The following is a 22,455-nucleotide window of genomic DNA, read 5'->3' on the forward strand; positions in this document are numbered from 1 at the left end:
TGACTAGGCAGAGCTTGCGGCAGTGGTGTAGGGCGGGGCGAGTGGGGCGGGGCAAAGCCTAACCTTCCAAGCCTGGAAGCTCGCTCAGGTTCCCGGAAGTCCCGCCCCTCCGAAGCTTAGCCGCCTCTGCCCTTGGACCATTCTCTGCATAGGAAGTGCAGTTTTGGCGGGCAGTTGTGACGTCACAAGCGCTAGTCTCACAGCTCGGGCTACCGCGCAGTCGGCTGGAGAGACCCGTGAGGAAAGAGGCGGGTCGCGACTGGGAGCCTGGGGAAACTCGGTGCGCCCCAAAGCGGGGCCATGGGGCTCAGCCCCTCCCCCCCAGCAACGGTAGAACGGAAAGTCGTGCTGTAGCTGGAGCCTGCGGTCCGGACCGACGCCTCGGCGTTCTCGAAGCGGAGGCCTAGGGGCTTCTCGCCGGAGTTGCCCGTGTGAGGAGGAGCGGAGCTCGGCGCGGACTTTTCGCGCCGAGAGGTCACGGGAGTCCCCGTCTGCCTTGTGCAGCCGTGGGGCTCCTACGTAGGGGCAGCCACGCTGCCTGCGCGAAGCGTATACTAATTCTCTCGCCTGTCGCCCGTCTTTAGAAAGCTGGGACCCGCCTCGCTTGGTGATTCTGTTTACCTCACGCCCCCTGCGCCGCGCGGCGCGGCTAACGCCCCTCGGGCCTCCCGGCTCTTAGGCTGAGGCCCTAAAATGAAACTCCAGACAGTTCACCGGCTTGCTCGGTAGCTGGCCGAAAACAGGACTGTCTGTTTTTCAGGTGTTGATGTTGGCGAGGCCGCCTCTACTTGGTAAAATGGCTGGATTCAAAGACGCAGTCCCGTCCCTGTCGGAATGCCAGTGCCAGATCTGTGTGGAAATCCTCATGGAGCCCGTGACCCTCCCTTGTAACCACACGCTGTGTCGTTCATGTTTCCAGTCGACTGTGGAAAAGGCCAGTTTATGCTGTCCTTTCTGTCGCCGCCGGGTCTCTTCGTGGACGCGGTACCATGCCCGTAGAAATTCTCTGGTCAATGTGGAACTCTGGGAGACGATTCAGAAACACTACCCGGAGGAATGCAAACGAAGGGTCTCTGGGCAAGAATCAGAGGAAATCGGTGAGTAAAACCTGTCGTGTGTGTTAGCTTCTATCTCGAATCTCTTTTTGGAAAAAGTAAACCACAACACCCCCCCCCTTTTTTTTTAACACTGGAGATTTTGGATTTATGGGCCCCCAAAATGTTGATTAAAAGCCGTTAAATTTTGGCTGCTATGAGAATGGTCCAGTGGAGTTCGATTCTGCTTGAGTTAAAAATGAAGCGGGGCGGGAACATGGCTTAATGATAGAGTGCTCGCCTCTAGCATACACGAAACGAAGCCTTGGGTTCGATTCCTCGGTACCATATACACAGAAAAAAAAAAAGCTGGAGGTGGTGCTGTGGCTCAGAGGAGCCTCTAGCCTTAAGAAAGCTGGAGGACAGTGCCCACGCCCGGAGTTCAAACCCCAGGACTGGCAAAAAAAAAAATGGAGTGGCAGGGAATATTGCCCGTTCTATGAAAAGCAAGTATTAACAGATGAGAAATGGTCGTACTGTACTACAGCAACAGAAAGAAAAAAAAAAAAAAACCTCCAGAAGCGGTGGCTCATGCCTGTAATCCTAGCTAGTCATGAGGCTGAAATCTTAGGATCAAGGTTCAAAGCCAGACCGGCACAAAAGGACCTGAGACTTACTGCCAATTAACCCCTAGAAAACGGGAAGTGGGGCTTGGTTCAAGGGTAGAGCGGTAGCCTTGAACTGAAGAGCTCAGGGACAGCGCCCAGGCCGAATTCAAGCCCCATGACCCACCAAAAAACAAAAACCCTTCCAGTTTCAGTGTTAGCTTTTTTTTTTTTTACTTCCCAGTTTCTGTATTAGTATTTTTTTTTTTTTACTTCGTTACTTTCTCTGGCTTGAATCTCCATTTCGTTCTCTCTTAAGCTTACAGTGGGCCTAAAATAGCCTCCTCTTATGAGTTATAGCTAGTTGACATTTTTAGTTACCACCTGGTGCCCCAAGGGCCCCAGACTGAACACTTGGCTGCCAGCTTGCCTCCAACTGCTGTAAGCCGCTAGGCGTTGTGTCTCGGCTTATTACTTGCCTGTTTTGTGGTGTACCTACTTGCTTTTTACTTCTTTATTTATTATGGCAAAAATTATTGAAGAAAATTTGCCATTTCAACTGCTCTTAAACAATAGTTACCTTTTTTTAAATAGCTTTATTGAGATATGTTGCCATATAAGTTCATCTACTTAAAGTTCAATTTAGTGTTTTGGGATATATCATTATTTTTAAATTGTGATGTAACAAAGTGCCATTTTAACCATTTTTATGTAAACAATTCAGTGTCATCATTCAATGTTCAATGTTACATTCTGAGTGTGACCATCACCAGTTTGTACAAACTTATTTGCCACCCCTGAGGCTTGAACTCAGGGCCAGCACCCTGTCCCTAAGCCTACTCTTCCTTCCTTCCTTCCTTCCTTCCTTCCTTCCTTCTGCCAGTCCAGGGGCTTGAACTCAGGGCCTGAGCCACACTGTCTTTGGGCTTCCTCAAGGCTAGCGCTCTAACACCAGCCATAGCACCACTCCAGCTTTTTCTATGATGTGGTACTGAGGGATCAAACCCTGGTCTTTGGGCATGCTAGGCAAGCACTCTACCACCAGGCCAAACTCCCAGCCCTCTTTCTTTCCATTGTGCCACAGCTCTACTTCTGGCTTTTAAGGTTAATTAGAGAGAGTCTCATGGACTTTACTGCCCAGGCTGGATTTGAATGGTGCTCTTCAGACCATCCTGAGTAACTATAGGCATGAGCCACTGGCACCTAGCTTGGACATTCTTGTTGTTAAACTAAGATTTTTTTTTTTTTCCAGTCCTGGGCCTTGAACTTAGGGCCTTGAACTTAGGGCTTGAGCACTGTCCTTGGGCTTTCTCAAGGCTAGAGCTTTACCACTTGAGTCACAGCACCATTTCCAGCTTTTTTCTATGTATATGGTACCAAAGAATCAAACCTGGACAAGGACTCTACCACTAGACCAAGCTCAAGACCCTAAACTAAGATTTTTATTTCAGTATAAAAAACAAAACAAAAAGGCATAGTGATTCTTCCTTTAGTAACTCATGGATACCTAGGAGAAACACTCATTTCACTTAAATCAGTTGCAACAGCAGTTTTATTGTTAACTAGAACTGAGCAATGTTAATTTGTTTCCAATATGTAGCAAACATTGACTTGTCAGGGCCTATAAAAAGGATTTTAATTCCTCATATGCTTAGAATCAAGAAATAGCACCCAATAATACTCGATAGACATGTTGAATTGAAATATCTTTGTACAATTTTTTAAAAATAAAATTAAGCCAGGTGTGGTGGCTCATACCTGTAATCCTAGCTACTCTGAAGGCTGAGATTTGAGCCAGTCCTGGCACTGAAGTCCAAGAGTTGCTCTTGTCTCCAGTTAATCTCTAGAAAATGGGAAATGGGGCTTGGCTCAAGGTTAGGGCAGTAGCCTTGAGCTGAAGAGCTCAGGGACAGTGCCCAGGCCTAGTTCAAGCCCCATGACATGCCCCCCCCCCCCCAAAAAAAAGGAAGAAGAAAAGGAGAGGTAGAAAAAAGAAAAGAGAGGTAAGGAAAAGGGACAGAAAGGAAAGGAAAGCTAACAATGCTTTTCTTAGATGTTGGATGCAAATAACATTTTTCTTTTTCTTTTTTTTTGTGCCAGTCCTGGAGTTTGAACTCAGAGCTCAAGCACTGTCCTTGGGTTTCCCTCAAGGCACAGCACCACTTCAGGCTTTTCTATGTATGTGCTACTAAGGAATAGAACCTGGTGCTTCAGCCAGGTGCAGTGGCTCACACCTGTAATCCTAGCTATCTACTCAAGATGCTGAGCTCTGAGGCTCAAGATTCAAAGCCATCCCAGGCACAAAATGACCTGAGACTCTTATCTCCAATTAACCTCTAGAAAACGGGAAGTGAGGCTTGGCTCAAGGGTAGGACAGTAGCCTAGAACTATAGAGCTCAGGGACAACACCCAGGCCCTGGGGTAGGGTGGTAGCCTTGAGCTGTGGAGCTCAGGGGAACACTCAGGCCAAGTGACCCACAAAAAAAAAAAAAAAAAAAAAAAGACCTAGGTCTTCATGCATGCTAGGCAAGCATTCTACCACTAGGCCAAACTCCCTGCCCCACAAATAACAATTTTAATTCATTATGTCTACAGTTTTTTTTTTTTAATGGCTATTTATAGTTTGTTCCATTAGAAAAAAATATAGTTTGCCTGACATTTGAATGTTATACAGGTTAGATATTTTAGCCACCTCCATTTGTAAGCACCCTAAGTAATGGATAGAGAGCTGTCCTCTTTGATAGAATGTATCCCTAGTGATAGGCTTATTTTCTGAACTTAAGGGTTTGAACTCAGGGTCTGGGTACTGTTCCTAACTCTTTTGAGGCTAGCTCTCTACCACTTTGAGCCACAGCTCCATTTCTGGTTTTCTGGTGGTTGACTTTCCTGCCCAGGCTGACTTTGAACTCAGGTATCAGCCTCCTGAATAACTAGGATTACTAGAATGAGTCACCAGTGCTTTTTTTTTTTTTTTAAGTTTTTTTTTTAACTGTTTACTGATAAGCTATATTAGCACCACACCTTCCTATACCTTTCTTTAATTCTTTTTGTTGTTTTTGTGGGCCATGGAACTTGAATTCTGGGCCTGGGCATTGTCTCTGAGCTCTTCAGCTGAAAGCTACCACCCTACCCCAGGACTGCAGGTGTAACTCAGCAGCAATCTAATAACTGAGACCCTGAGCACAAACCCTAGTACCAACAAAGCAAGAGTTATTATTTGTAGTTTCTACTGGTCTTGGAGTTTGAATTCAGGGTCCAGGCACTGTCCCTGACAGTGCTTCAAGGTTACTTTCTCCTCTCGCGCGCGCGCGCTCGCTCTCGCTCTCTCTCTCGCTCGCTCTCTCTCTCTCTCTCTCTCTCTCTCTCTCTCTCTCTCTCTCTCTCTCTCTCTCTTTCTTTCTCTCCCTCTCTCCCTCTCCCTCTCTCTCTCCCTCTCTCCCTCTCCCTCTCTCTCTCCCTCTCTCTCTCCCTCTCTCTCTCTCTCTCTCTCTCTCTCCCTCTCTCTCTCCTCTCTCCTCTCTCTCTCCCCTCTCTCCTCTCTCTCCTCTCTCTCCACTCAGGGGCTGAGCACTGTCCTTGGGCTTTCTTCAAGGCTAGCTCTCTACCACTTGAGCCACAGCACCACTGCCAGCTTTTTCTGTGTATGTGGTACCCAAGAATCAAACCCAGGGCTTTATGCATGCTAGGCAAGCACTCTATCATTAGGCCAGACTCCTGGCCAGCAAACTATCCCTTGAACTACAGCCCCACTTCTCACTTTTGGGTAGTTAATTGGAGATGAGTCTCATGGGCTTTTCTGCCTAGATAGGTTTTCAACCGAGATCCTCTCGTCTCAGCCTCTCTAGGATCACGGGTGTAAAGCTAAAAGTTATTTTTACTGTTTTTTTTTTTAATGTTGTTACTATTGCTGGGGTGTTTTATTTTGTTGTTTTTGGTGGGCAGGGGGAGGCGTTCCTGGAGCTTGAACTGTCCCGAAGGCTTGGGCACTGTCCCTAAGCTTCTTTTGCTCAAGGCTAGCACTTTGCCACACGAGCCACAGTATCACTTCTGGCTTTTTCAGTTTATGTGTTACTGAGGAATTGAACCCAGGGCTTCATGTACAAAGCGACATTCCCAGCCCCCCAATGCTGGCTTTTTGTTTTTTCCTTTTTGCTGTGATGAGGATCAAATCCATAGTTTGTGCTGTTCCAACTTGTTCTGGAATAGTCCCACAGTTTTTAGTTCCTCTGGAGCAGAATTTGCACATTGCTGGCCTATAGACCATATGAAATCTATAGACATTTTTTAAAAAATGATCATTGGGTGCCAATACTTAAATTGAAGGAATTGACATATCTGGAATTTATTGGTTTTCTTTTCTCCTCCCTCATTCCTCCTTCCCTCTCCCCTCCTCCCATCTCTCTCCCCCTTGCTTTTGCTTTCTTGCTTTCTGTTGTGTGCATGCCAGTTCTGCAGCTTGAACTCAGGGGACCTAGGTGTTGTCCCTAAGCTTTTGTGCTCAAGGCTAGTGCTGTACCATTTGAGCCACAGTTTCATTTCGAGCTTTTTGGTGTTTTATTGGAAATGAGTCTTGTAGTCTTGTGGACTTTTCTTACCTGGGCTGACTTCAAACTGCAATCCTCAGATCTCAGTCTCCTGAGTATCTAGGATTACAGTTTCGAGCCACTGGTGCCTGGTTCAAATTACTTTTTTTTTTTTTTTTTTTTGCCAGTACTGGGCTTGAGCTCAGAGCCTGAGCACTGTCCTTGGACTTTCTCAAAGCTAGAGTTAATTTCCTAATAGTAGTAGTCACCTGTTCTTGTTTTCTGAATGTTTCTTTACAATATTTTGTTTTATGGAGTTAAAATTAACTCTAGTAATGATGTATAGAGAAAGGATTAAGCATATTATTTATGTGCCACTGGGAGCCAAAAAACTTCTTGCATTTTAAAATGGAATTCTAAAATAAGATAGTATTACTATAAGTATTAATAGTTACATTTTTGTTTGAATATGTATGTTAATTTTAGTGGAAGGCAAGATTAGCCATAAAGTTCTCTGTTGCCCTTATGACTATTTGTTTTTCATATGGAACAGTTGACAACTATCAGCCAATTCGTCTATTAAGTAAACCTGGGGAACTGAGGAAAGAATATGAAGAGGAAATAAGCAAGGTAAGTGCTAAATAGTTTCTTTCTATTATGTTTTCAGTCTCAGGTTTTACATATAGTTTCATATTTTTTCTTTTTCTTTTTTTTGCCAGTCCTGGGCTTGAGCTCAGGGCCTGAGCACGGTCCTTGGACTTTCTCAAGGCTAGAGCTCTACCACTTGAACCTCAGCACCACTTCCAGCTTTTTTCTATGTATGTGGTACTGAGGAATCGAACCCAGGTCTCCATGCATGCTAGGCAAGCACTCTACCACTCCCGGCCCCTATAGTTTCATATTTTATATGACTACTGTATATTGAAAAATAAGTGATTTTAATGTATTTATATGGGCTCTATTTTAAGGTATTTATTCAAAATAGTCATAAACTAGGTTTTTGGGGGGGATTGTTTTTTCAGTCTTGGGACTTGACCTCTGACCTGGGGGCTATCCCTGAGCATTTTAGCTCAAGGCTACCACCCTACCCCTTGAGCCACAGCACCACTTCTAGTTTTCTAGTAGTTAATTGGAGATATGAGTCTCAAGGTCTGTAGGTAGTATCAGGGCTGGCTTTGAACTTCGATCCTCAGATCTCAGCTTCCTGAGTAGCAAGGATTCCAGGTGTGAGCTACCGCGCCCAGCTTCATAAACTGGTTTTAATGTACTTGTTCAAAGTTGGTGTCCTTAGTAGGGATCCCTAAGCATTCAAGTATGGAGATGTCATTGTCCTGAGGTGCAAGGATGGAAAGGGATAATAAATTGTTGGTTAATATGAGGAATACACATTTGAGCCACTGTATAAGTGAAATTTTTCTAGTAGCCACATTCACTTTTGATTTTTTTTGCTAGTCCTGGAGCTTGAACTTAGGGTTTGAACACTGTTCTTGGGCTTTCCTCAAGGCTAGAGCTCTACCACTTGAGCTACAGCACCACTTCCAGCCTTTTCTATATATGCAGTACAGAGGAATCGAACCCAGGTCTTCATGCAAGCACTCTACCACTAGGCTGAACTCCTAGCCCTTCACTGTGTAGTGTTTTGTTAAACACACAGGCTGTCCTCAAACCTACAGCTTCTCTAGTACTAGGATTACAGGCTAGTAGTAACTGCATTAAACCAAATACTTTTTAGGTCAAGGTGCCAGTGGCTCATGCCTGTATTCCTAGCTTCACAGGATGCTGAGATCTGAGGAAAGAGATTCAAAGCCAGCCTGGACAGGAAAGTCTGTAAGACTCTTTTTTTGTTTGTTTTTGTGAGTCATGTGGCTTGAACTCAGAGCACAAAGCATTGTTTCTGGGTTTCTTTTTGCCCAAGGCTAGCACTGTACCAGGTGAGCATATTGCCACTTGCGGCATTTTGTGTTTATGTGGTACTGAAGAATCAAATCCAGGACTTCATGCATGCTAGGCAAGCACTCTACCCCACTAAGCCACATTCCCGGCACTTTTTTAAAATTTTTTTCTGTCAGTCATGGGGCTTGAACTCAAGGCTAGGCATTGTCCCTGAGCCATTTTGTGCTCAAGACTAGCATTCTACCACTTGAGCCACAGCTCCACTTCTAAGTATGTGAGACTCTTATATCCAGTAAACTACCTAGAAAAAGCTGGAAGTGGTTCTATGGCTCCAGTAGTAAGAGTGCTAGTCTTGAGCACAAAAAGGCTTGTGAACAACTCCCAAACAAAATAAAACAAAAATCAGAAGTGGAGTTGTGGCTCAAGTGGTAGTGCTAGCCTTGAGCAAAAGGCTCAAGGATATTCTTTCTTTTTATTAGCCCCTCAAACTGCTCTCTCTCCCATAAACTCTTTTCTGTCTTAAAAAAAAAAAAAAACCAAGGACAGTACCCAGGCTTGGAGTTCAAGCCTCATGACTGACAAAAGAAATAAACTTTTTAGAGATAGGGGTATGGTTCAAGTGATAGAATGCCTGCCTAACGAAGTGTAAGTTCCTGTGTCCCAGTACCATCACACTGAAAAAAGTATATAAAGGGTACTTGTCTAGTATACATGAGACACTGAGTTCTATCCTCACTGAGAGAGCCGCAAAAGCTGTGCGTGTTCGTACACATGCGTACAAACCCACCAGCTCCCAATAGCTTAGATCTGGGAAGTACTGTCTCCTAGCTTTTAATCTCTCAAGACTTGGACTTGAGCCACAGTTCCACTACCAGCATTATGCTGCCTAATTGGATATGAGTGTTTCAAGGCCTTTTCCTGCCCAGGCTAGCTTTGAATCACTGTCCTCAGATCTCAGCTTCCTGAGTATGTGGAATTATTAGTCATGAGCCACTGCACCTGGATGTATTCTTTTAGGCAATTAGTTTAAGTGACTGCAAAAGTTTCTGGGCAGTGAGCACCAGTAGCTCACACCTATAATCCTAGCTACACAGGAAACAGATCTGAGGATCACAGTTCAAAGCTAGCCTGGACACAAAAGTCTATGAAACTCATCTCCAATTAACCACCCAGAAAACAAGAAGTAGAGCTGTGGTTCAAACTGGTAGAGCGCCAGCCTTGAGCTGAAGTGCTAAGGGACAGTGCCCAGGCCTAGAGTTCAAGCCCCACGACCAACAAAAAAAAGCTTCTGGGCACTAGTGGCTCGTTCCTACTCAGGAGTCTGAAATCTCAGAATTGTGGTTCAAAGCCAGGCTGGGGCAAGAAGGTCTGTGAGACTCTATTTAACTACCAAAATACCAGAAATGGAAGTGTGGCTTAAGTAGTAGAGCTCTATCCTTGAGCACAAATGTTCAGGAACATCTCCCAAGCCATGGGTTCAAGTCCCAGAATCAGCACACGTAAAAGTAAGTTACTTGGTTGTTTGTGTGGCTTGAACTCAGGTCCTGGGCTCTGTCCTTGGACACTTTTTACTCAAGAATAGCGCTTTGCTACTTGAGCCACAGCACCACTTCCAGCTTTTTCTGTGTATGTGGTACCCAGGGCTTTGTGCATGGCAGGCAGGCAGGCACTCTAGCACTGAGCTACGTTCCCAGTCCTACTTGGTTTTTTGTTGTTGTTGTTAATGTTCTTTGTTTTTGGTTATGAGGCTTGAACTCTGGGTCTGGGTGCTGTTCCTGAGCCCTTTAGCTCTACCACTTGGAGCCACAGCTCCACTTTCCATTTTCTGATGATTATTTGGCGATGAGTTTCACAGACTTTTTCGTTCAGGCTGGCTTTGCACCTCAATCCTCAGATCTCAGCCTCCTGAGTAGCTAGGATTACAGGCATGAGCCACCAGGACCTGGCAAGTTACTTGGCTTTGTTTTTTGTTTTGTTTGTTTTTTCCAGTCCTGGTGCTTCAGAGCCTGAGCACTGTCCTTGGGTTTTCTCAAGGCTGGAGTTCTACCACTTTGAGTCTCAGCACCATATGTGGTACGGAGGAATCAAACCTGGGTTTTCCTGCATGCTAGGCAAGCACTCTACCAGTAGGCCAAAACTCCTGGCCCCACTCCCAGCTTTTTCTATGCATGTGGTACTGAGGAATGGAACCCAGGTCTTCATGCATGCTAGGCAAGCAATCTACCACTAGACCAAACTCCAGCCCTTTGTTGTTGTTTATGTCTGTTTTTCCTCTATACATTGTACTTGCTATAGTAGTTGCCTGTTCAGCACTGCCCCTGATTGATTTGAAGGATAGGTCCTGATTAGTTTAGCGAGTGTTGATCATTCTATCTTCTTTGCTAGAGTTGATTCAGTAAGGTAAGCTTACCTTACTCAGTAGATGCCATTTTAAGCACGAAGTCAAATGTTTCCAAGAAAAACTATATTTGTGTGATAGTGTAGTAGAAACTGATGATAAAAGAGGTATGGGTCTTCTTGGTCTCAAGATTTCTAGGACAGGCTTCCTAAGCGAACCTGCTTGAACTGTTCTGAGAGAATGTGCCTCTGTAGATTTGAGGTAAATTATTTCCAATTGGTTCTTTTTACTATTAGGATTGTAGTATGTTAAAAAAGTTCAGAGAACCAGACACTGATAGCTCATGCCTGGAAATCCTAGCTAATCACAAGGCTGGATTTGAGAATTTTTATTTGAAGTCATCCTGGGCAGAAAAGTCAATTAGACTCCTATCTCTAGTTAATTAACAAAAAATCTGGAAGTGGCTCAGCTGGTAGAGTGCCAGGAAAAGTTTATAAGAGAATGACCTCTATTAATCATGTTTAAGGTGGAAGCAGAACGACGAGCCACTGAGGAAGAAGAAAATAAAGTCAGTGAAGCATACATACAGAGGTTGCTGGCAGAAGAAGAAGAGGAAGAAAACAGACAGGCAGAAAAAAGACGAAGTGAACTGAAAGAGCAACTGAAAAGTGATGAAGAACTGGCAAGAAGGCTAAGCATTAATATTGTAAGTTTTAAGAGCAAACCATGAAATAGTAACATTTCTATTGCTTTGGTTTTCAAAAAAGTGAAGAAGCATCTGGGCACAGTGGCTCACACCTGTAATCCTAGCTACTCAGGTGGCTCAGATCCGAAGATTGAGGTTCAAAGCCAGCCCAACACTAAAGTCCTTGAGATTCTTATCTGCAATTAACCACCAGAAAACCCGGAAGTAGGGCTGTGGCTCAAGGGGTAGGGTAGTGGCCTTGAGCTGAAGAGCTCAGGGACTGTGCCCAGGGCCAGAGTTCAAGTCCCACAACCTACAAAAACAAAACTAACTGAAGAAGCTATCACCATAACTAGAAGCCATATGAGGATATTTTCACTCTCTCTTTTTTTTTTTTTCCTCTGTGTGAGTGGGATGATTTTCACTAAGGACCTAACACTTCTTAGGCATATGTTCTGTCTCTTGAGCCATGTCTCTAGATCTAACACAAAAACTTCTGATTTTTTTTTTTTGTTGTTGTTAGTACTTAGTGCTTGAACTCAGGGCCTGGACACTGTCCTTGGACGTTTTGCTCAAGGCTAGCACCCTGCCACTTGAGCAACAGCTCCACTTCCTGCTTTTTCTGCACTCTACCACTAGGCCATGCTCCTGCCCCTCCCCCCCTTTTTTTCAGTCTATTGTAGGCTTGAAATTGGGGCATGAGTGCTGTCCTTGAGCTTTTTTTGCTCAAGGCTAGTGTCTACCACTTTGAGCCATAGCTCCACTTCTAGTTTTCTGGTTAATTAGAGATAAAAGTCTCCCAGACTTTCCTGCCTGGGATTGGCTTTTGACTTCAATCCTCAGATCTCTGCCTCCCGAATATATGAATTATAGGTGTGAGCCACCAGCACCTGGCTGAGAAACACATTCTGTAAAATCAAAGGACAGTTATATCCAATAGCTTATGAGACTTTGTGGAATCACTTAGATTTGTTTTTCCACAGGTACCACAACTTGAATTTAGGGCTTCACACTGGTTCTACTTGCTTGTTTAAGGCTGTAGCCCTACCTCTTGATCCAGGACTCCAGCTAGACCCAAACCACAGTTCTCCAAGTCTTAGCCCTCTGAGTAGTTAGGAATATTTGTGAACCACCAGATCCTGGTATTCAGAACTCCTGTAAAATGCAAATTCTCATGCTAGATGTTGGAATTAGGATTTCTGAAGATGAGCCTTAGCAACTACAATCTCTATAGTCATCTAAGAACATCCAAGACATTCACACTAGAGAACTTTCAAAATAATTTGTTGCTGGGGCGGTGGCTCCTGCTTATAATCCTAGCTACTCAAGAGGCTGAGATCTGAGGATTAAGGTTCAAAGCCAGCCCCAGCACTAAAGACTGTGAGACTCTTATCTCTAATTTACCACTAGAAAATGGGAAGTGGGGCTATGGCTCAGAGGTTGGGCAGTAGCCTTAAGCTGAAGAGCTCAGGAACAATGCCTAGGCCCAAGGGTAGGGGGGTAGCATTGAGCTGAAGAGCTCAGGGACAGTGCCTAGGCCCAGAGTTCAAGGCACATGACCCACAAAAAAATAAATTAATAAAATTATAAAATAAAATAATTGTTTGCTTTCAAACAACTTTAGAATATACTTACTAAAATGAAGTATACTTAGAATTGATAGGTCTTTTTGAGAATATTACAATTTAGAATTACATACTCAAGCTTTGTGAATTCAATTTCTTTTTCTCAAAATTTGAGTAGATTTGCATTGAGAAACATAAAATAAGGAAACTGAAGATGAAGAGTAGATTTATCAACTTGGGCATGGTGGCTCATGCCTGTAATCTTAGCTACTCAGGAGGCTGAGATCTGAGAATCAAGGTTCAAAGCCAACTGACACACCAAAGGACCTGAGACTCCTATCTCCAATTAATCTCTAGAAAATGAGAAGAGGGGCTTGGCTCAAGGGTAGGGCGATAGCCTTGAGCTGATGAGCTCTTACTTTTTTTTTTTTTTGCCAGTCTGGGGCTTGAACTCAGGGCCTAAGCACTGTCTTTGGCTTTCCTTCAGGCTAGTGTTCTACCGATTGAGCCATAGCATCACTTCTAGCTTTTACTGTGTATGCGGTATGGAAGAATCAAACCCAGGGCTTCATGCATGCTAGGCAAGAACTCTACCACTAAGCCACACTCCTGGCCTTAATTTTATTTACATAGCATCCCTTGTTGTCTTAAAACAGTTAGTTCCAGGACCTTTTATAGACACAAAAATTCAAATACCCAGCACTGGTTACTCATATTATTCCTGAAAATCTGAGTTTAATCCAATTCATTTATTTTGTCATAAAGTTCTCTGTATTAATGCCTTTCATGCTTTTTGTATTGAAGAACAATTTCGATGAGGCTTCTCCCCTGAATTCCAGAAAATTTGATCAAGTTACAGCCAAGTCACAAAAGAAACATAAAAACCAACAAAGAAATACTGGAAATATTCAAAAGTAAGTGAACCTGATTGAATTATTTAGTGACCACCTATTATGTGCCTTTGGTTTTTTTTGTTCATATAGACCATTGATTATGAGTTTGTCCATGCTGTCTAAACATGAAACCCTGAAGATAATCTGAGATTGATTCAAAGTAAAAAAGAAGGGGCTGTGGCCGGGAGTTTGGCCTAGTGGTAGAGTGCTTGCCAAGCATGCATAAAGACGCAGGTTCTATTCCTCGGTACCACATACATAGAAAAAAGCTAGAAGTGGTGCAGAGGCTCAAGTGGTAGATCTCTAGCCTTGAGAAAGTCCAAGGATAGTGCTCAGGCCCTGAGCTCAGGACTGGCCAAAAAAAAAGGGAGGGAGGAGGGCTAAGGGTATAGCTCAGTGGTTATGTTTGCTTAGCCATCTCAGATCCCTGGTAGCAAAGTAAAAAGAAAAGAATTGCATATTTTATTCATGGCTATCATGTAGAGAGAAGTGAAGGCTGGCATGCTTTTTACCTAACTTCTTATTTTGGTAGACTTATACTTTTTTTTTTTTTTTTCCATTTGTAGGGCTTGAATTCAGGACCTGAGCACTGTCCTTGGACTTTTTTCAAGGCTAGAGTCTTGAGCCACAGTACCACTTCCAGCTTTTTTCTGTGTATGTGGTGCTGAGGAATTGAACCTGGGTCTTCGTGGATGCTAGGCAAGCACTCTACCACTAGGCCAAACTCCCGGCCCAGATTTACACTTTTTAATCTTGCTTGCTCAGGATTTTCATATTATTCCCCTTTTCACAAAAATGGCCAGTTGGATTTCTATTTCTTGGTTTAAATTTAAGTGAAAAGCTGGTCCCAGGTCTGGGAATGTTGTTTAGTGGTAAAGTGCTTGTTCTTTGATTCCTCAGTACCACATACAAAGAAAAAGCCAGAAGTAACGCTATGGCTAGTGATAGAGTGCTAGCCTTGAGCAAAAGAAGTTCATGGACTGTGTCCAGGCCCTTAATTCAAGCCCCAGGACTGGCCAAAAAAAAGAAGTCTGATCCCATATAGATCATTGAAAGAATTTTAAAAATTGACACATAGATTATTTTATATTCCCACCAGAATTCCATTTTTCCAGCACTTAAATTTATTTCCCTTTACCAAAACATCAGGTGCTGTTATAGTAGTGTATTGAAATCTCTTTTCCCCCCTTTGGTGGTAAAAGTGTTTCAGCTCAGGGCCTTATATGCACTTATTGGGTAGTCGTTCTATACTTCATCCATACCCACATCCCAGGAAATCACAGGCAGCAATTCTACCAATGAACCATACCTACTGATGTACAATTTCAAAGTGGATTTTGTTTTGTTTTGTTTTCTGTGTTTTTTCTTTGAAGAGAGATTAAAGGGTTTATTACTCTTGACCTCCAAAGACAAAATGGTATCTTCAGCTATTTTTTTATTAAAGAATTTATTGACATTGATTTTTACATCATATTTCAAATGACATGTTTAACAGGTGTTCAAGAAGGGAATCTATATACAATCACTGGCACTTAGATTTTAGAACATAATTAAAATTAGGCTAAGGGTTTGTATATCATAGATACATATTTATGAAATAAAACATTATGTCTATAGAGTCATAGGTTTTTATGTCTATATAGTTATGTTTATATTTCCATTACCATGTCCATAGCTTTGGGTATGCAAATATTGAGTCCTCGCTCTTGTACTCTTTGGATCTAATAGCCACATATTGAGGATGCCATGCGCCTTTTGTTCCTTTGGTTTTGACTTGTCTCATTCAACATGATTCCCTCTAGATTCTGTGTTTTTTGTTTTGTTTTCATTTTTTTCCAATCCTGTGGCTTGGGGCACTGTCCTTGGGCTTTTTCAAGGCTAGCGCTCTATCACTGAAGCCACAACACCACTTCCAACTTTTTTTTTTCTGTATATAGGATACCAAGGAATTGAACCCAGGTCTTTGTGCATGCTAGGTGAGCTCTCTACACTAAGCCACTCTCCTGGCCCCAGTTTGTTTCTGGGTTTTTTTGTGTGTGTTTTTAGTTTCATCCTGGTGTTAAACTCAAATGCCTGTGACCTGGAGATGACATACACTGATAAATCACCTAGATAGTAAGCCACACAACCTTAGGCATAAGCAGTAATCTAGCTTTATATCAGATACATGCATTCAGATTTTGATCAACTTCTTTCTTTAAGGTATTTGTCACCTAAGTCTCAATTTCGTTCAGCATCACAGCCTGAAGTTGTACAAGATAGGAAAAACTCCATATCTAAGGTACGTTAATGCTAACAATGCTTTAGTTAGGCGAGTTTTTAAATGACCAATATTACTGGTACCTGTAGGTCACTAGCTTATTAAAAAGCACTATGGTTAATGGAGCACCTTTTCTTAGTCATTTTTATTTCACATAGATTAAGGATCAGTAAATCTTTTCTCAGAAGGACCAGGAAGAGATACTTTAGTTTTTGTGCTCAATCAGTGAAATCTCTGATAGCTGTTTAGCCATGCTATTGTAGTCAGTATGAGAAGGAATGAGCTTATATCTGTTTTTTTTTAATTAAAGAATTTATTAACATTGATTTTTATATCATATTTCAAATGACATGTTAAACAAGTATTCAAGAAGGGAATCTATATACAATCACTGGCCCTTAGATTTTAGAACATAATTAAATTAGGCTGAGGGTTTGTATGTCATAGATACATATTAATCTTTGTAATAAAACATTATGTCTATAGAGTCATAACTTTTTATGTCTATGTAGTTGTGTTTATATTTCCAATACCGTGTCCGTAGCCTTGGGTACACAAATATTGAGTCCTCGCTCTTGTACTCTTTGGATCTAATAGCCACATATTAACGATGCCATGTGCCTTTTTTTCCTTTGGTCTTGACTTGTCTCACTCAGCATGATTCGCTCTAGATTCATCCACTTCCCTGCGAATGTCATTATTTTATCTTGTCTGTTGGCTATGTAGAATTCCATTGTGTATATATACCACATTTTCTGTATCCATTCATCTGCAGTAGGGCATCTGGATTGTTTCCATCGCCTGGCTATTGTGAATAGTGCAGAGATGAACATAGCTGAGCAGGTGTCCTTATCATATCCTGGGTTATAATATTCAGGATAGATGCCCAGGAGTGGTATAGCGGGATCATAGGGAAGGTCTATTTTCAGTTCTTTAAGAAACCTCCACACTGCTTTCCAGCGTGGCTGAACTTGTTTACAATCCCACTAGCAGTGCAGTAGGGTTCCTTTTGCTCCACAACCCCCGCCAGCATCTGTCATTGTCTGAGTTCAAAATCTTGGCCATTCTTGTTGGGGTAAGGTGGTATCTTAGGGTTGTTTTTATTTGCATTTCCTTTATGACCATGGATGATGACCATTTTCTCATATGCTTTTCTTTCATTTTAATCTCTTCTATTCCCTTGCCCATTTAGTGAATGGTTTGTTGGGGTTGGGGTGGATTAGTTTCTTGAGTTCCCTGTAGATACTGGGTATTAAGCATTTGTCTGATGTATTATTGGTAAATATCTTTTCCCAGTTGGTTGGCTGTCTCTCTACTTTAATAGCTATGTTTTATCTGTGCAGAAACTTTATTTTTAGGTAGTCCCACTTATTGACTCTCTCTCCAATCTATTGTGACCCTGTTGGGATTCTGTTCAGTAATCTTTTGCCTGTGCCTATGAGTTCCAGTGTCTCTCCAACTTTATCGTGTAGCAGTTTCAAGGTTTACGGTCTGACATTGAGGTCTTTGATCCATTTTGAGTTAATGCTTGTGCATGGCGAAAGGCTTGGGTCAATTTTTAGTTTTCTGCATATGGCTGCCTAGTTTTGCCAGCACCAATAACTGAATAAGCTGTGTTTGTTCCACTGTATATCTTTGTCTCCTTTGTCAAATACAAGTTGACTATAGGTATGTGGTTCTATTTCTGGATCTTCTTTTCCGTTGATCTTCTGGTCTATTTTTGTGCCAATACAAAGCAGTTTTTGTTATTTGGCTCTATAGTAGAGTTTGAAGTCTAGTATTGTAATACCACCTGTATTGCTCTTTTTGCCTACAATTGTTTTGGCTATTCTAGGTCTTGTTCCATATGAACCTTTGGATTGTATCTTCTATTTCAGTAAAGAATGTCTTTAGGATTTTGATGGGAATTGCATTGAATTTGTATATCAATTTTGGCAGTTTGGCCATTTTCACTACATTGGTTCTCCCTACCCATGAGCATGGGATGTCTTTCCATTTCCTGGTGTCCACTTTAATTTCTTTCGTTAGGCTTTTGTAGTTTTCATTTAATTCCTTTACATCTTTGGTTAATTCCTAAGTATTTTTATATGTATTCTAATAAAACTGTTTACAGTAGGCTCCTAGCTACTTAGGAGGCTGAGATCTGAGGATTGTGGTTCAAAGCCAGCCTGGGCACGAAAGTCTATGAGACTATTATCTCCAATAAACTACTTAGAAAAGGCCAGAAGTGGTGCTATGACTCAAGCGGTAGAGTGCTAGCCTTCAGCAAAAGAAGTTCAGTGAGCCGAGTACTGATGGCTCCCACTTGTAATCCTCAAGAGGCTGAGATCTGAGTATTGCAGTTCAAAACCAGCCTGGGCACAAAAGTCTGTGAGATTTTATCTCCAATTAACCACCAGAACACTGGAAGTGGCACTGTGGCTCAAGTGGTAGAGTGCTAGCCTTGAGCTGAATTTCTCTTGGAGAGTGCCCAGGTTCAGAGTTCAAGTTCCACGACTGACCACAAAAAAAAAAAAGGCTAGTCTAAATCAAGCTAATTTATTAAAAAAAAAAAAAAATCTACCAGGAGTAAGAAATGCAGAATCAGGTGTCAGTGACCCCAACTTGTAATCAGGAGGGTGCTATGCAGGGGCAGCAAAATCTTAAGACTTCATCTCCAATTAACCAGCCAGCTAAACAAGCAAGTGCTAGGTACCTTGAATTCAAGCCCCAGGACAGGTGAGGGAGGGAAGGGAGGGAGGGAAGGAGGAAGGGAGGGAAAATGGAAAGGAGGGAGGGAGGGAAAATGGAAAGGAGGGAGGGAAGGAAGAAAGGAAAGAAAGAGAATGTCTTAATCTAAATCAATACACAGTATAAATAGTTCTATTAAGAATAGGGAGCTGGACTGGGTACAGTGGTCCACGCCTAAAATCCTAGCTATTCAGGAGACTGAGAACTGAGGATCATGGATCAAAGCCAGCCTAGGCACTACAAAGCCAGACTCTTATATCCAATTAATCACCAGAAAACCAGAAGTGGTGCTGTGGGTCAAAGGGTAGGGCAGTAGCCTTGAGCTGAAGAGCTCAGGGACAGCACCCAGGCCTAGAGTTCAAGTCCAAGAACCGACAAAAAAAAAAATGGTTAAGGGGGCTAGGAATAGGAATGTAACTTAATGATTGTTTGCCTAGCATGCATGAGGTCTTGGTTTTGATTCCTCAGTACCACATTAACTAAAAAAATAATAAAATTATACACACATACACATAATTAGGATGTTCAAGGTACCGGATTGTAATTCCTTTTTTTTTTTTTTTTTTTTTGGCCAGTCCTGGGCTTGGGCTCAGGGCCTGAGCACTGTCCCTGGATTTTCGCAAGGCTAGGGCTCTACCACTTGAGCAACAGAATCGAACCCGGGTCTTCGTGCTTGCTAGGCAAGCACTAGGCCAAACTCCCGGCCTGATTGTAATTCTTAATGCTACCAAAACTTAAAGGAAAAGAGAAAGGGGAGCTGGAAATGTAGCTGAGAAATAGGATACTTGCCTACCTTGTATAAGGCCCTGAATTTATCCCCACCATTGTTAGGGAGACAGACAGAACATACCCTACTGGTGAAAGTTATGTTCAGTGACAGTTCAGCTAGTTTCCATGTATTTAGAATTACACATTCTGATTTAATGTTCTCCCCTTATATACTTGGTGTTTTTGTTTTCTACAGGAAATTGACAGTAGTGATATCAAAAGTCCTATATGGCCAGACACCGAAGAGAATATGCCAACACTTTCTCCACAGATATGCCTTGAAACTCAAGAGCAAGGTGCGGTGTCCTCAATAAAGTCACCTTTGTTACAGTTACGTGCCTGTGATGCCGAACAGTGCTTTGAAGGAAGATTTATAACAAGATCAAACTATCATAAAAAAGATAGGTCCCTCAGAAGTCATGAGGGACCTAAAACTGATTCTGAAGAAGCTACATTTACACCTTGTGGCATCACAGAGAATGGATGTATCATGTCAGCTAGGATGCAGAAGACTGGAGACAGCACAGGTTCAGCAGAAAATAAGGAGTTCCACCTATTGACAAGTAATGATATTTCCAAAAAGAAAACTGAATCCTCATTTGAAGCAGTCGGGGATGCATGCTTTTCTTCAAAAAGAAGAAAAGTATTCCCCAAATCTTCCTCAGATCAAGAGGAAACAGAAAAAAATTTGACCCAAAAACTGATAGATATGGAGCGTGTATTTTTTGAGAGACATAAACAAGAAGAACAGGACAGGTTATTAGCATTACAACTTCAGAAGGAGGTGGATAAAGAGCAAATGATGCTAAACAGGCAAAAAGGATCCCCAGATGGGTATCAGTTACGTGCTACATCCTCACCTCCAGAAAAATCCCTTGATGGACAGAGGAGAAATTCCAAAGATAGGAGCTTCAAGAAAAAAACCGACACAGAGTGTTCAAAACGGGGGAAAAGCTCAAGAGATGAAAATCAGCAGCCTTCTTCTAAAAGCCAGTTGAAATATTCAGCTAATGGAAAAAAGATGCCAAGTTCTACCAGAGATAATTGTAATGTAAATAAAAGTGCTCATTCCCTTCAGCCTAGTAATTCACAGAAAAGTATTTTTCAAATGTTTCAGAGATACAAGCAGTAATGCAAGGGTAAAAGGGAATATTTTGTAACCTAACACTGGGTTGTGAAGCTGCTTTTCTATTAAAGAATTCTCACAAGTTTGTTGTAAATTTCTGCTCTGTAGTCATAGTTATCATTAAGGATTGTCATTATAAAACAAGAATATATATTTCTGTAAAACTCAGCAGTTAACAGGTACCCTTTTCCATTGTTAGTAACTGTTATGTACTGAAAAAAATGCCTTAAAGTCCAAGAAGTCCCGAAAGAGCTGTTCTCTTTCCAAGATTGCATGTTTTATGACAGCCTCACCTTTTGTCATGAGCAGTGATCAAAACAAATTATACTACACCAAGTTAAGAAATCTATGTAGAATTTAAAAGCCCAAGGAATACTTGAGATGTACAACATTAATTTCCATCTCAATTTAAATTTTAAGCATTATATTTTATTTGAGCTAAAATAAAACAGTTTAGGATCAATGTTAAATGGATTTTCTGGAAAATTGAAACCACAAATTATTTATGTAAAAGAGAGTTTGAGTTGGATGGGGCTAGATAGGATGGCTTTGCAGTTGGGAAACCAGGAAATTAAGGAGTAAGACGAGAATGAACAGCAGGTTCCTTTTGGCAAAATGTTCTCCCTCATGCTCTTTACTAAATGACATAGAATATGTTTTTGGTTTTACAACTTTTTGACACCATAATTTTAAAATGCTTTTTGACACATCTAATTTAAAAATGCTACTTATCTGAATTTTGGGAAAATTGTATTTCTACAAATCTATTCCAGAAAAAGAAAACAAAACCAAAAGACAATTCTATCACACTCTGTTGTGAAAGCTGGAACCAAGCATGTGTTTGTGGACAGAAATAGAAAATATGATGTGTGGGGTTTGTCTAGTCTGGTCCCTGAAAGTTAAATCACAAAACATTGATTTTATTTAGTAATGTTAAACTTAGACTATTGAGCCTTTGTTTCATCAGTAGGAACAACTTTTAGTAAACAATAGCCTTGATAGCATTTTTACAGGTGTGTGAGTAATCCATTTAGTGTCAATAAACAATAAGCTCTTCTAGCATGAATTCTAGTTTTAAGTTAGTATGTGTCATCCAGTTTTTTTTACTTCCAAATTTTGTGGTTAAGATCCTGTCATTTTCATACTTGATGGCATCTATGAATATTAATTGGGTAATGATGAGTAAAATTCTAAATCAAAATTCATCAAATCAATATGTAATTAGTTACAATATGCAATTGAATATGCAGTTTCAATTAATATTTTAGGGTAAACATCATTGGAACACTTTGGTTTGAAAGTTGTCTAAATAGCCCATGATGTGACATATTTAAGATTTAACTAAATTGTGAAGTCTTCCTGACTAAAGTTGGTTTAAGATAACTTTCCATTTCTATATTCGCCTTTCTGTCATTCCTACCATGTTTGCCTTTAGTTAGAAACTAATAATTTTTTGGGGGGGTCAGAGGACTGTACTGCTTTTTTTTCTTTCGTTTTTGTAGAAGATATATTAGAATATTTAATTTCTTAGTACTAAAGCTACACAGATAATAAGCTGAAAAATTAAAGGAATTATTAAAGATAAAAATTGACTTGTGTTTATTTTACTACAGTTCAAGAATTAGAGCTGATGTGGATGGCTCATTCCTGTAATCCTAGTTACTCAGGAGGCTGAGATCTGAGGGTTACAGTCTAAAGCCAGCCCAAGCAGAAAAGCCTGAGACTCATCTCCAATTAAATCACAGAAAAAAGCAGAGATGGCTTTGTGGCTCAGATGGTACAGTGCTAGCCTTCAGCAAAAAGAGCTCAGAGTGCTCAGGGTCAGCTTGAAATGCCTGGTAAGTTGGGAACAAGTTTCAGTTCAGAAAGTATCAGTTTTTCTGGAGGGACAGTACTACTAGGGATTGAACTAGGGCCATTTGATTGTGTTGTTAGACAGGTACTCAGACCAGCTTCCTTTCCTTTTTCCCATAGAGGGATCTTGGACTTTTTTCTGACAACCAGCCTCAGACCATGATCCTCTTCTTTCATCTAG

General features: G+C 41.6%; 1 protein-coding gene across 2 annotated transcripts; it reads left to right on the forward strand.

The window, feature by feature from the left end:
• Nucleotides 1-206: 206 nt before the first annotated feature.
• Rnf168 (ring finger protein 168) lies at nt 207-20,502 on the forward strand. Of its 2 annotated transcripts, XM_090344444.1 has the most exons (7): nt 207-431; nt 761-1,097; nt 6,716-6,792; nt 10,920-11,099; nt 13,448-13,557; nt 15,739-15,817; nt 19,491-20,502. In XM_090344444.1, exons 2-7 carry the CDS (start codon nt 767-769, stop codon nt 20,424-20,426), a joined length of 1,713 nt encoding a protein of 570 aa, XP_090200570.1. In that variant the 5' UTR covers nt 207-431; nt 761-766; the 3' UTR covers nt 20,427-20,502. The 2 variants fall into 2 exon arrangements, with proteins under 2 accessions (XP_090200570.1, XP_090200561.1); XM_090344435.1 differs by lacking the exon at nt 207-431 and having other exon boundaries at nt 642-1,097.
• Nucleotides 20,503-22,455: the final 1,953 nt, after the last annotated feature.

The sequence above is a fragment of the Megascapheus bottae genome, chromosome 1 (assembly GCF_031878675.1).
Source record: "Megascapheus bottae isolate mThoBot1 chromosome 1, mThoBot2.hap1, whole genome shotgun sequence".
NCBI classification, from domain to species: Eukaryota; Metazoa; Chordata; class Mammalia; order Rodentia; family Geomyidae; genus Megascapheus; species Megascapheus bottae.

Excerpts from the sequence above, each read along its gene's own strand:
- Rnf168 (XM_090344444.1), top strand. The coding sequence starts at position 767 with ATGTTGGCGAGGCCGCCTCTACTTGGTAAAATGGCTGGATTCAAAGAC. Across the intron at positions 1,098-6,715 it reads GCAAGAATCAGAGGAAATCG|TTGACAACTATCAGCCAATT; the intron begins GTGAGTAAAACC and ends CATATGGAACAG. Across the intron at positions 13,558-15,738 it reads AATACTGGAAATATTCAAAA|GTATTTGTCACCTAAGTCTC; the intron begins GTAAGTGAACCT and ends TCTTTCTTTAAG.